Source organism: Musa acuminata, chromosome BXJ2-11 (genome assembly GCF_036884655.1).
Source record: "Musa acuminata AAA Group cultivar baxijiao chromosome BXJ2-11, Cavendish_Baxijiao_AAA, whole genome shotgun sequence".
NCBI lineage: Eukaryota > Viridiplantae > Streptophyta > Magnoliopsida > Zingiberales > Musaceae > Musa > Musa acuminata.
In genome coordinates, this window is record NC_088348.1 from 32,953,869 (window position 1) to 32,967,301 (window position 13,433).

The window sequence follows — 13,433 nt, forward strand, 5'->3', positions numbered from 1 at the left end:
TATACTGACCGGTAAAGCGGTATATAGATTTTTAATATACCACCTGTTTCATTGATATTACACAAATCTGATAGAATATTAAAATTAACACCCTATCATATAATGTTCATCTGACACTTCCCAGCATTATCATTATCGATCCGCTCAAGTTTGTCAACCATACAAGCTCAGATGTCACACCATATACTTTAAAATAGACAAGTCTTGCACAAATAACAAACGCAGAAAACACAAAATTGAATGAGCATCAGCTGCAAATCCAAGACTTGCCAGAAATGAAACTCAGGGCCAAGATCATCCTGTTAGTTTAATCATCATCAACGACACGAATAATATGTAGGAAACATGCCAGATCCATATCATCCTCTGAAGGATTCATCCTCCTAAATCGTGATCTCACTGGGTGCGTGGAAAGTTCTTCCACGGCATATAGCTTCGAGGTTCTCCCCAGCGTAGGAGCAAAGTGGAGAGATTTCCACACCTGCAAGCAAACATGTCTATCAGATAGACTAGTTCCAGCATCAACTGATTTAGTTTTATGAATTGGAGTTGGGGTATTGCATGATTAAAATTTCCTCCAGCATTTCCTTATCAAGAAGTAAGATGAATCGCTGCAAGAGTAAATGCTGCAGCGATAGACGTTGAGAAGATTACCAGTTAGGTATAGAGGCACTGAATGTGTCAAAAAGCCACCAGCTGCAACTACCCAACGACTGTGGAGGCGAAGAAGCATCAGTCGAGCACTGTCGGGAGTATCATAACTTGCTCCATTGGCATTCTTGACGGGTGCAAATTCCTCCTCCCTTGGGACCTGTCTTACCAAATCACCATGTGTAAATGAATCCAAGACAAATATCATTCAATAAGCAGCGAAAACAATCCAGACAAAAGATATGGGAAAAACAAAATATCTCAAGGACTCAAAAAAGTGATTCCATGACAAACCAACCTCAAAAAGTGCCATTGATGGAGCATATGCAAATGCATCAAAAATGAACTGCTCCAGCTTAAATCCAATAGTAAATCCATGGATTGAAGGGATTTTCTTCTCAGCCAAGTGGTAACTGCATTGCAAATGTGAATTTAAGCTGCTGAGGATCTGATGTTGAAGTGGTTAATACAATGTGATATTGGTATTTAACTAATGAATCAATAACTCCCAACAAAAAGTGATATCAAGATGTCAAACAGCTTTACCAGAAACTCAGAGAAGCAGGTCTGTATAGAATAGAATACCCATTTTTAACAAATGATGATTATGAACATCAATTATTATCATATATGCAGCCCATGTGAAGGATATAATGGTTCAAATATAGGCATCAGTTTAAATCTTAAAGCACTAAACATTATTAGATAGTTAAGGCAATCCAACTGTGTTTCACCATCTATGGCATGTCCGATGGATCAAAAATTCTAGAAAGAGTCCACATAAAGCAACATAACCCACAACATAAGTTGATAGTGTAACAAAAACAAACTCTAGATATGAAGTGGAAACTATCTGAAATTACAAGAAAAAGCAAACTCTAGATATAAGTTAAGCGCCTAAAAATCTTGCCAAATATAAGAAAATCATAGTGAGAGATACGGTAAAGTCACTGAAAAAAATACAAAGAAAAAATTGTGAAACTATTTAGATACGGATGTTAGATATGTTCCCTAAAAGAAAAAAAAAAAGGAAAAGAAAAAAAAAGAAGTAGGTTCCTTCTAGATTCCACCTTGAAGTAGTCAAAGTAACAAAATGAATTTATTAAGGGCTTACGTGCTGTCTTTTTCAAGGCCATTTGCTACTTGATTCAGGAAATCCAGGGTGAACATATGTAGGCATACCTAATACATGTGCAAAACACAAATGATTAGCATATGATCATCTACATTATCGTAATTGTGATTTGCTAACAATTGAAGGCGTAATGAAAATTGATAATAGCAGAAATAAGAAACAACACCAAGATCATATTGGAAAGACTTCTAGAAAAAGAAAACTAACACATGCACGATAAATAATATCTAGCTGATCAGAGAGTTAACTTATATTCTGAAAAAAATAATCCTTTCCTTCAGGTACAAAACTAGATCCAGAAAAGTTAAGAAGACTAAAATCATAAAGTATTAATAACGTACAAGATTGGTATACTAGAAATAGTTTGATGTAGCATCCATGATGTTTTATATCAGTGTTTTCACTATATCCTTATGTCTTTAGCATTTTCCATGGTTTATCTAAATTGTCTTATAAATCATAGGTTATTATTTCATATTTTCTGTAGTACCAATCATTTTAAGTTTTATTTTGCTGTTAGAGCAGCAGTTAATATCATATTGGATTCTCATATGAGGTTGTCATTGCATGTGCCAAATGCAATACTTAATAATTTCTTTGTTTTCATGCATGATATTTTTCCAAGAAAATGCAAAAGTGACAAAGCAATTTTGAGGAAGAATGCGATAAGGAGATTTAAATGCAAAAGCAATAAAATGCAAAAAGTAGCAATTGATTTACATTACTCCAACAATAGCGAAGCCGCCCAGTGGTCTGATTGATCTCAGTCGTCATTGATGCATCCATCTCGCTGTATTCAACCACTGCAAAAGGCCCACCTCTGCCTCTCTGGACAAAGATTCCAACCTTTTCCTGTGGGTAGGCCTGATTCACATGCACACTGGTAAGTCTTTTACTTGCACAGTTAGCACTTGGACAAGACAAATTATTTCAACCAATTATATTACATACAAATGGTACTTTAGCATAGATTGTAAAATGAATTTTGAAACAAATATAAATTGGCATAATCTTCCAGCAAGCTAGAAAATTCACCCCTAATCAGCTGCTACTAGTGACAAAAAGAATTGGCGATGACAACTTACTAAGACTTTTTTGAAATAGAAGTAAATTGTGGATATCATGCGGTTTGTAACATCAGTCCTCAATTAATTAAATCATGTAACTTTCTATTTCTTTGACATCCTACAATTCGAGAAAGTAATGTATGGCATAAGATAAATCTAAAGCCTTTCCATATAGGCCTTTCATTGATTTGGTTATTGTAAAGACATCCAAAATCCCTCAGAGAAACTTCAAGCTGACCTTGAAAAATGAAATGTGCCCTTCCCTATCTTTGTAGATATGATAAATGGTCGTGATCATATAACATGGACAATAACAACTAGACTAATCATCATCATTCAGCTACAGAAACAATTCCAAAATGGAAGCTCCATTGAAATTTAACAAATTGCAGAACTTGCCTACTTTGCAGGTGGAAACATCTATCTTTCTGGCTAAAAGCATGCTCAATCAAAGAACAAACCTCCTAGAATTCCTGTATACCAAGAAAAATTCTAGAAGGCAGAACATCGTGATATCATATATTCTCAAAGATACAACGTACAATAAACCACAACATCATGATGCTTCCATTGTGAGTAAACCAATGACAATGCATTAAAAATAACTACTACAGGAGCCACTACATGATCAAAACAATCAATGACAGACCCCTTTAACAATTATTTCAATTTTCAAACACAATTGTCAAAGCTTTTCAGATATCAGTATCATATGTGAGATATCATAACCTGATTAATGTGAAACATCAACTTCTCACCTTCCGTACAACTTTTGCTGCAGCAGCCACACCTTTGTCAATAAAATATCCCAAGAATGCTGGATCAGCAACACGGACCTGCTCTCAGGTGTTTTAGTAAAGATAGATGGAAGGTAGTTCATAAATAGCTAAAGGAACATCTGATCTCACCAGCACATTATCAACTCCATAACAATCTACATATTTCACACCTCTCATTGCCATATCTTCCAGTAATTTTGAAGATTTAAGAGCTGTAAAAAGGATAAATCATATAAAATTTAGGAATCTGAGAGATCAGGAATACTATTAGCAAATAGCAAGCAGTAAATCTAGAAAAACATACCAGAATATAATCCTCCATTTCCATCAGGAGCCCTTGAAACCTGGGTTTACAGAAAAAGACTTATGACTTTTCATGCAATCACAAAATTGGCAACATATTAGAAAGAAAGAAAGCTGATGTGTTTATGGAGTTCAGTACAATGGGAAGTCAACATGTTAGTAATAGTTCAAATAAAAACAACAACAACAAAATCTTAAGTCCTAACTTTGTGGGGTTGGCTATATGGATCCTTTGCCACTATTGAGATATGTAAAAGACCATATGTTTGATTATGTTTAGAGTATTTAAATATTTATATATTTCTATTAAAGTCTTTTTATATCTTCCTCTACCTCTCATCTTACCACTAACATTAATCATTTCGCTTTTTCTAACTATCACATCCATAGGTCTTTTAAGCACATACTCATACCATCTTAACCGATTCTCTCTTATCTTCTTCTCTATTGAAGCAATACCTAGTTGATCAGTCAATGACAAAGAAGAGATAGAAAAAAGAAGAATAAATAACTTGACCAGCCAATGACTTTGATATATGGTGTTCAATTCTCTAAGAAATAAGAAATAGGAAACAATTAAAGTCAAACATGGCATATATGCTAGTTTGTCAATATAGACATACACATGCCAAGTCAACATCCAACTTGTAGTCTCGTTCTACCATCAATGTGGGTTAGGCATTTGTTGCAAAATTTACTCTTCAACTTTGTCACTGATGGTACATGTTTGTCATCTTCATAATGTATGCGACCATGAAATATATTTTAAGACCTAATTCATTGTTATAGCATTATTGGAGATTTGTTTTTGTGGACAGGGGCAATACTTGGCATTTCCATACTATCGGCTCAAAAACTGATACAACTACCAACAACCGTATCATTTGACTCTTATCACCAAGCTTACTAAAGCACAAGTGGCTATATCTTTCCTTGAATGGCATAACTGTGGTTTCCTGTACCATGCTGGCAACATACCCAAAACCATTGCGCCGCCGATATTCAAAACCTTGCAATGAATAAGTCACTGTCAATTCACTTGAGATACAGTGGTTAAGTTAGTAACAAAAAATCCCCATCTTTATTAAGAGAGTCTCAATGATAAATTTTCCATTACATGTGGTCTCCATGATAAATTTTCCATTACATATCTCCATGAGAGAAACAACATGGAGAAAGACATAAATATACCTTATGCGGAGTCTCCATGATGAATCTGCCATCCCCAGAAACACAGGGAAGTGTACCTTGTTGGAAAAATGTCACCTGCAAAAGGAAAATAAAAAATAAAAAGAAGATCAGCAAAATAATTTCAAATGCATAACCTGTAAGGAAATTCAAGCCTTACTTGATCAGATTCTAAGCCAAAATATTTATGACTTTCGAAGAATTTGCGGGTGGCTTCATCAGTAAATGGACTAGTCATTATGTACCAGTGGATCGGCATAAAACCAGCTGTCCATTAACTAAGAGAATCAGGTTAAGCACACACAAAACATGTTGAAAAAGGTACAGAAAGTAAACCTTACTGTCGTTTGACTGAGATGCAAGTTTTTGGATGCACAAAATTCTTTCAGCCTGAAGTTGAAAGAGTGATTTTCCAGATGGAAGTCCAATATCTAAAGTAAAAGATAATAGGGCAAAATATCAGTCTGCATTTCCATTTAGTCATACAGTAGGAGTCCTCCAACTTGAAACCCAGAATTCTGAAGTAAATTCCTTATATGAAGGATAAAATGGAAATCTTGCCAGCAAAAGAAGTTCAACCATCGGTGTATCAGTTTGACATATTAAGGTAATTATAATTCCCTTATAGAATATTTTTAGATGCAAGAACTCTGGGTTCATGTGTCTTCATTAAATGCCATTAAGGCTTGTGCACAAGGCACTCAGGTTCTCCCATACGATTAACCACTCCTGCATATGCATAGTAGATCTAGCCCTCTAGACAATGTTCAAGCTACAATTCAAAACAATTTAAGGTAAATAGGCACCAATTGATTATTTTCCCCTATTTTTGTGTAGTATCTAAATTATAGAAAACTTTCACGACTCAATCTGATAGACTTTTTAGTACAATCCAACAGAGGCAGTACACTAAGAATGACAGCATTATCGTTATAAGAATACTATTAGTAGACCAATATAGAATTAGTAGATCAGTTACTTACTGAAACATCCCTTCGGGTCTGAACTTCCAAGACGGGTGCCCTGTGACAAAATTGCAGAAGAAAAAGACCACATATGTAAGACTTCCTGCTTCTCGCTAAGGTGTAAATAAGGCTTCCTATGTCTTAGTAATAGGAAAATTTAACTATGTATACAACTTTCTGATCAGCAGCATTAATCCCAGTAAGAATAAAGGAATTACTAGCACCATCCAAGAAGTCATATTTTAGCATCTCTAAAGACTTTATTGCTGATGAAAACGACCCACGTAGTGTTTTCATTAAATTTCACATAGACTACTATGCTCTAAGCCCTTAAATTTGACAGTGAATTCACATCAAGTGATTGCCTGCACATTTTTGTCATTTTTTATTCAACATGACAAATTCAGTAGACATTTTTAGGCATCTTGCAATAGATTAATCAGTTTCAATTATCTCAATTGGGTGATTGGTTATAGTAGCCGGGGAGTAGACAACAAATTTGAGATCATAAGAATTTTGCAATGAAGAAGCACGAGAAAAGAAAATGAGATCCACAAAATCGTAAACTTTTAAATTTTAATACAATCATGGAATGATCATAAAGATAATCGGAACAACTAAAATGAACAATAAAAACATGGAGTAACCAACAGAAAGCCTATGATAAAAATGAAACAAAAAGATAGGGGTATATATTTCATGTAGTTAGACAAGATCTACAATATAGGGAGAATGGAAGAATCAGGATATGAAAAGCTTGCACTGTTAATGACTCCACCTAGTTGGTTCCGTAATTTCAGGAATATTTTGCATGCTTGTAAATACGATTAAAGTGCTACGTTTGCAGTGGGATCTTTGATGATAGTTGCAGAAGCAAAAGTCCGTCAAGTTTAGATGGAGCAAAGAACTAGTGAGCATAACCCAAGTTTGTTGAACTTAAGTACCTGTCCGCCAGAAAGAAGTACCACAGCTAACTTTCCTTCTGAAATAGCCTTCAATCCCCTCTTCCACCACCTCTCTCTTTCCTCAAGGCTTCTTGCTTCCACAGTTGAAACACTAGCCTCCGGTACGGGCTCAACAGCAGGCAACGGCAGGCCTAAATATTTCTCACCCAAAATCAACAATTAACATTGAGAAAAGGATCTGTTTGAGATCCAAGAATGAACAGATTGCAAGTCATTGGACAGTTTAAGCAACAGTCTGAAAATACTCACCTTGAGATCCAAGTGAACATCGAATGATCCGATCGATTCTAGGAAGATCTAAGCTCTGACAGAGAACAAGCAGACAGAACTAAGTGATCGACAAAGACACAACCATGAACCAACATGTCAAGAACTAATCAAGAGACCCAAATGAACCAGAGAATACCAGATTTTCCAGATCAAGCACAACTGACGCTATACGTGTCACAAGAAAAAATCTCACTTTTAAAAGAATTTTAGTTAAAACCACGAATCAGGAATCTCCGTTTCGTGTGCAAGGAAAGGGAAAACACAAATCTTCGAGCGAAAAACCACATGGAATTCACCGCAAACCCGCATTTCTTCTGTCAAGAGCCTACTGTAGACGCAGCACAAACAGATTCGAAGATCCAAAATAGCAATAAAGAGCCAACTGGTAATGACAAGAATAACCAAACCTCGATGTCCTTCACGAGGAGGTTGCGCTCCTCCGGCGAGAGCTCGTCCCAGAAGGCGAAGGCGTCCTCTTGGCCGTAGTCCTTGAGCCTCTCCAGCAACGCCTGCGGAGGCGGCGGTGGAGGCGACGGCGTCCCCCTCCGCCCCACATCGGATCCGACCACTATCTCCTTCATTCCTCCTTCCACCGAAACAGAGCAAACCGAGCGGAGGCAGAGGAGTTCGAACCGCCGAGACAAAGGGGCAGAGGGTGCACGTTATATACCCTCGTGGCTTGTGGCCAACGCAGAGGCTTGCGCCGCTGAAGCTCGCGACAGCCGAGTCCCTAAACAGCCAATACATTCTTGACAAGCAGGGGAATAGAGCGGGGACCACTTGACAGGACCAATGAATAGAAAGAAGAGAGACGGGAGCAAACATGGGATCAAGAGACCATGCCAAGTGAATGAGGGAGGGAGGGAGGGATCAGATCCTGGAAGCGAATGCGCTTGCAAGTGGCCTTTTGTTTTCCCTTGTAGCTGAAGGGAACAACTCACTCACTTTGCCTCCTTTGATGATGTAAACGATGAACAACCAATGATCCAATAATAACCATTGAGGTTGAGGTTTAGAGAAAGAATAATGGTAATAATAAGAAAGTTCTTGGCTTCCTACACAAGTAATGAATTGCGTAATAATCTCTCTTCTTTTCTCAGTGATGAAGACACACCATCAAACAGATTAAACCATGTTCATCAGGTAAAGGTTCGAGCTTAGATATTTGTGGCCAATATAGATTGATCAATGGTTTAATTCTCGAATTTTCCGATCGATTTAATAACTATCCATCCATACACCTCACCAGCATAAATGAATATGCTCAGCTATGTCAGACTTTTCCTTGTAATCATTGTGTTCTACCTATGTGTGTTTATAAATGGAATCAGTGCCAAAAAAAGGAGTTCGACATCTGTTGTCTGACACATCTTGGAAGAGAAGCAATGAATCTAAGCTTTGATTGATCCAATCACATCACTGTTGATGAGACTTTCTTTGAGCTGTTAAATGGAAGGAATTCAGCAAAACATCATCACAGCAGTGAAGGCATTCTTTGCTGAACCTACAAACCCAGCACTTGTTTGGGTGAGTGCTCAGAGTTCATTTGGCTACAGGAAGGGGGGGGGTGGGGAGAGACAAGGCATGGTCCATCAAATAGTTGGATTCTCCTCTCCCAACAATCCAATTATGGAGATGACCCCTACCACCCATTAGGTTGTCTGCACACCACTGTCTCTCAGCCTGTAGGGTGGGTTATCTCTAAGGAAAAAAATACATCAGAAGAAGTGAGAGGAAAGAGATTGTTTAGTAGTAGTCATCAGAATCATGTTTTCTGTATTATGATGTGGATGTCTCATCTTTCTTCTAATTTTAGTTGTCATTCTGTATTATGAGTTCTCATTCTCATCAGATGCGATCTAACATAGATTCCACGAGTCAAATCTCTAATCCCCTCTCTTATCTTTCAGATGCGATGTAGTGTTGTTTCTCCTTGATAGTTCAATCATCATATAATTTATATATTAAGAGCTTGTAGAAAAGAAATAGTTCGATTCCATCAAAATATGATAAGATCGATTTTAAATCTAATGGATAAATATCCGAATTTAAATTAGTGGAATAATCCGAGAATACGGAAGAATACGACTCCGCCGCCATCGGTTCGTACCGGCCGCCTCAATCCAACCTAAACAGTTGGCCGTTGACGACACCGCGACGATCAAGTCACCATATGACCTTCGACTGCCGTTATATTTACCTTGGCTGCCATCCTCCCTCGACACGTGGACCGCGCCCGTGATCGCATACGCGCCCATCGTCTTCTTCTCTCTCTCGCTCTCGTGTCGCCCGTCGCTCTCTCTAGGGTTTCACAAGAGGCCAGCTCGAGGCGTCCTTTTCGTCCGCGCAGGTAAAAGAGAAAAAGGAAGGAACTTGGATGGTCTCCGGTCGAATTCCGGTTACGTCGTTGCCTCTTAGTTTGTCCGATCTCTGTGGGTCAGCGTTTCTTGGCATCCTGGGCGGTGTTTCGGGGATTTGATATGCTTTCCATCGAACTTTGGTTTTCACCTCTCAATTTGTCACTTTGAGAGAAGTCCTGACTTCCATCGTGTCTTTGTTCGGACAAGATCAAATGTTTTTCCTGCAAGGAATCCGGCTTTATGGTAGGTGATGGATTGAGCAACGGATGTGACGAGCCATGTTCGTTTGTGCTTTGTTTGTCTCCGCGTGAAGTGCCAAACTCCTTTTTCTGGCATTTTAATTGTCTTGTTTCAATTTCTCCATGACTTGCATCTTAATGGAAATGAAGATTATATGTCACTTAGGGCTCAATCTTTAGAGTGAGAATGTATCCTAAGTTCCTAATTATGGCTGCAAAGTTTCTCCCGAGCTTAATTTCTGTATGTCCCTAATCCTAATTCTTCTTTAGAGACATTTGGATTGTTTGTAAAGGCTTGGACTTCGTGTAAAATTTTGCTTCGGTGCTTGGTGAACAATATGGAATCATTCCTTTTGGTCCACCCGAGTGATAGATTTCTGAACGTGCCCTTCTTCAGTTCAATTAAGTCTAACAAGGTCCGTCAGCATGAAGTGCGGATATCTAAATTAGGGAGTGGGCTAAGAGTTAGATGTGGATGAGTTTAGTGGTAGCTCCCCTCATAGCAGCTGCAGTATCTAAGAGTTGATGTAGCAAAACTATGAAGTAGATGAGAAAGAGGTGGAGCCTGTCAAAACATAATAGTGTTTCCTACCGTTGTTATTTTGACAAGAATGGTTACAGCATGACTTCATTTTGCTTTTAGATTTGATTAACTGAACTGGACGGGCATGACCATCCAATACAAGGATCATAAATAGAATTTCCATTGCCTGTTTCATAAGAGCTTGACTAGCAAGCAACTGCTTTGGATTAATCTAGGAGGTGTTTTGGCAGAAAATGACATGTAAAATTTAGCTGGAAAGTAAAGTCGGAAAGAGGTAAAGATGGCAATTCTTGGAGACAGTGGGTATCCGAGTAACTGTCCTCTGGCCCAATTGGCTGTAGCTATTCCTTATTTTCTAACTGAAGACTATGTGTATCTTGTGTTTGTTCGTGACATTCAAGATTTTGTTGGACAATTTTCTTGCGGTTGAATTCTCTGTCTTGCAAGATCATTATTAATTTTGGCATTATTTTTATGCGACGGATGTTTACTCTTTTGTTGTTACATAGTCTGACATATTTCTCATCATCCATGCTCTTGAGGATTAATTTGTATTATGTTTGACCTGAATTATTTAGTTGTTGATGCCATTGAAGTTATGTTGTTGTAGAATGGCTGGAATTTAGTTCTTCATTGATGCCTTTTAAAAGTTGAACAGGATAATGTTGTCAGATCTGGCCTCTACAGCTACTCATGGTTGCTATGACTAATGAAACATATAATTTTTTGTTGGTAGTCTTTGACTTTATATAAAGAGATTTTAATTTTTTTTTTAAATTTCTAGTCATTTGGATAAGGCAAGTCTTTCCAGTGAGGACCATTAGCTATCCCAAGTTGTATGTGATTGCGGCTGGATCATTATAACGGCGGAAGGTGTTTTATTGCTGCTTGTCTCACAAGGCTGCAGTCTCACATCGTATGTGGTTGTTCAGTTGTATTTGGTCATCAGTGTAAGTTGTGGTTTACTGAGTATTACATATGGGAGACTTTAAGGATCACCGAAGTTAGAAAGTGCATCAGGTCTACTGAAGGTGTTTATAATTTATATTACTGGATATTTTTTCCAGTATATATTGTAGGATTCTTCTTGAGTTGCTACTATATTGTCTTAGTTACAAGTGCACATATGACCTGTCTGAACCAGTTAAAATCATAATCACCAGGAAAGCAGGGTTGTCTTAGTGGGCAAAGCCAGAATGAAAATTTGGTAGATTGTGTATGAAATGGACATGGTGTCCCCTACCAGCATAGCATTACGTCCGCACAACCTAGTTATGGAGGACAAGAAGCAGGTAGGATCCATGTTTTGAACACCATAACTTGGGATCGATTGCGGTGATGTTGTTGGTATCCATTGGCTGTTCATATATCACTCAATTTCTGAAACTCTTCTCATGCATAAGAGCATCATGACTTTATTCAATATTCTGACTTCTAAATTGTGAAGTGTATATAATTCATCGGTAGGAAATTGCAATTTATTTCTTCTCTGGGGTTTGGCTGTCTTCAGGACTTTCCGTATTCCTAATCATTTCTATGATAGCAGTTCTCATTAAAACTGCAATCATCAAATACTAAACAACTTGATTGTAAACTATTGATCACCACTTATTAACATTTGACAACTTTTTTTCCTTTTTCAGTTATGTTCAGCTCAATACTATAGCAGCCAAAACAGTGAAGAGCACTTTGGCCATGGAACAGCCACCTCAACCATCTCAGCCTCTGACCGGAATTGTTTCTGGTGCCGCCCAAAGAGCATATGCTGCTCCTACCTACCAGCCAGCTGCAATGGTTACTGGAGCTCAAGCGGTAACAGGAGCCATGCCTCACCTGACACAACTTACCTCAGCATATCCTATTAACCCAGTCAATCTTGCAAGCTCGCATCAGCTTGTTTACCAGCAGGTCCAACAGTTCCAGCATCAGCAACAGCAACAACTCCAAGCCTTTTGGGCCAACCAGATGTCAGAGATAGAACAAGCCTCTGATTTCAAGAACCACAGCCTACCGCTCGCCCGGGTAAAAAAGATCATGAAGGCTGATGAGGATGTTCATATGATATCGGCTGATGCCCCTGTAGTCTTTGCCAAGGCATGCGAAATGTTTATACTGGAACTGACACTCAGGTCATGGATCCACACCGAGGAGAACAAGAGGAGAACGCTGCTGAAGAATGATATAGCTGCTGCTATATCCGGGACTGACATATTTGACTTCTTGGTCGATATAGTTCCGAGGGATGAGTTAAATGGTGACGGCCTTGGGCTTGCGAGAGCCGGAGCTCCTGCCGAGTCAATTCCTTATTACTATCTACCGGCATCACAGATGACAGGTTCTGGAATGAATACGGGAAAGCCTATAGGTCAAACGACTCGTTCAGTGGCTTATATGTGGCAGCAGCCTCAGGCACAACAGTTGCCGCTGCAGCATCTCCGGCAGGCAACCGATGGTGAGTGAGCTAATGTGTCTTCAGGGATCTTTTTGAGACACTACTCTTTAACTTGTCCACTGTATAAATCGTTGGTGCTTTTTAGACCTCAATGCTCTTGCTTCTTTTGCAAGCATTCATCCTGCAGTAGTGTTCCTTCACAGATCAAGTTTGGTCTTTTTATTGTCGCCCTTTGTTTGTTCAGTTCCTCTTTTTTTCTCTATTTTTGTGCGTTTACATGTATTATTTATGCCTTGTGCCACTCTCAAGGATCAACCTCAGTTGCAATCTATTGATCGGAGATTTACAGTGCTGAGGTCTGTAATAAAGAGTCAAAAGTCCATCCCAGAATAAATAATTGCATGAGGAAAGATAGGGTACAAAAGAATCTCATAGAGCTAAGATGAGGTCACATAAGTGGGCTCATTAAAATGGTAGTTAGTGTAGTTTTCGAGTTTCGTATTAATTTTTGTAATTAATAATCTTTAGTATCTCGTCTTTAAAATTAAAAAAATTATATTGACATCTTTATAATT

The 13,433-nt window shown here is 38.3% G+C and overlaps 2 protein-coding genes across 4 annotated transcripts; one reads left to right on the forward strand and one right to left on the reverse strand.

Annotated features, from left to right (window-relative positions):
- Positions 1-5: 5 nt before the first annotated feature.
- LOC135626989 (UDP-N-acetylglucosamine diphosphorylase 2-like) lies at positions 6-7,973 on the reverse strand. Its single transcript, XM_065132876.1, has 15 exons — positions 7,731-7,973; positions 7,303-7,357; positions 7,033-7,184; positions 6,107-6,146; positions 5,465-5,554; positions 5,284-5,390; positions 5,127-5,201; positions 3,937-3,976; positions 3,762-3,844; positions 3,612-3,689; positions 2,507-2,650; positions 1,766-1,833; positions 950-1,064; positions 655-811; positions 6-481 (listed from the first exon to the last, which is right to left on the reverse strand). The coding sequence occupies exons 1-15, from the start codon at positions 7,902-7,904 to the stop codon at positions 384-386; spliced, it is 1,476 nt and encodes a 491-aa protein (XP_064988948.1). The 5' UTR covers positions 7,905-7,973; the 3' UTR covers positions 6-383.
- Positions 7,974-9,514: 1,541 nt separating this feature from the next.
- LOC135627416 (nuclear transcription factor Y subunit C-4-like) lies at positions 9,515-13,159 on the forward strand. Of its 3 annotated transcripts, none has more exons than XM_065133513.1 (2): positions 9,515-9,673; positions 12,110-13,159. In XM_065133513.1, the coding sequence occupies exon 2, from the start codon at positions 12,162-12,164 to the stop codon at positions 12,924-12,926; it is 765 nt and encodes a 254-aa protein (XP_064989585.1). In that variant the 5' UTR covers positions 9,515-9,673; positions 12,110-12,161; the 3' UTR covers positions 12,927-13,159. The 3 variants fall into 3 exon arrangements, with proteins under 3 accessions (XP_064989585.1, XP_064989586.1, XP_064989584.1); XM_065133514.1 differs by having other exon boundaries at positions 9,554-9,721; XM_065133512.1 differs by having other exon boundaries at positions 9,557-9,926.
- Positions 13,160-13,433: the final 274 nt, after the last annotated feature.

Coding starts and splice junctions, on each gene's coding strand:
- LOC135626989 (XM_065132876.1), bottom strand. CDS start 7,904: ATGAAGGAGATAGTGGTCGGATCCGATGTGGGGCGGAGGGGGACGCCG. Junction 7,185..7,302: donor ATGTTCACTTGGATCTCAAG/GTGAGTATTTTC, acceptor AGAAATATTTAG/GCCTGCCGTTGCCTGCTGTT. Junction 812..949: donor CATCAATGGCACTTTTTGAG/GTTGGTTTGTCA, acceptor TTGGTAAGACAG/GTCCCAAGGGAGGAGGAATT.
- LOC135627416 (XM_065133513.1), top strand. CDS start 12,162: ATGGAACAGCCACCTCAACCATCTCAGCCTCTGACCGGAATTGTTTCT.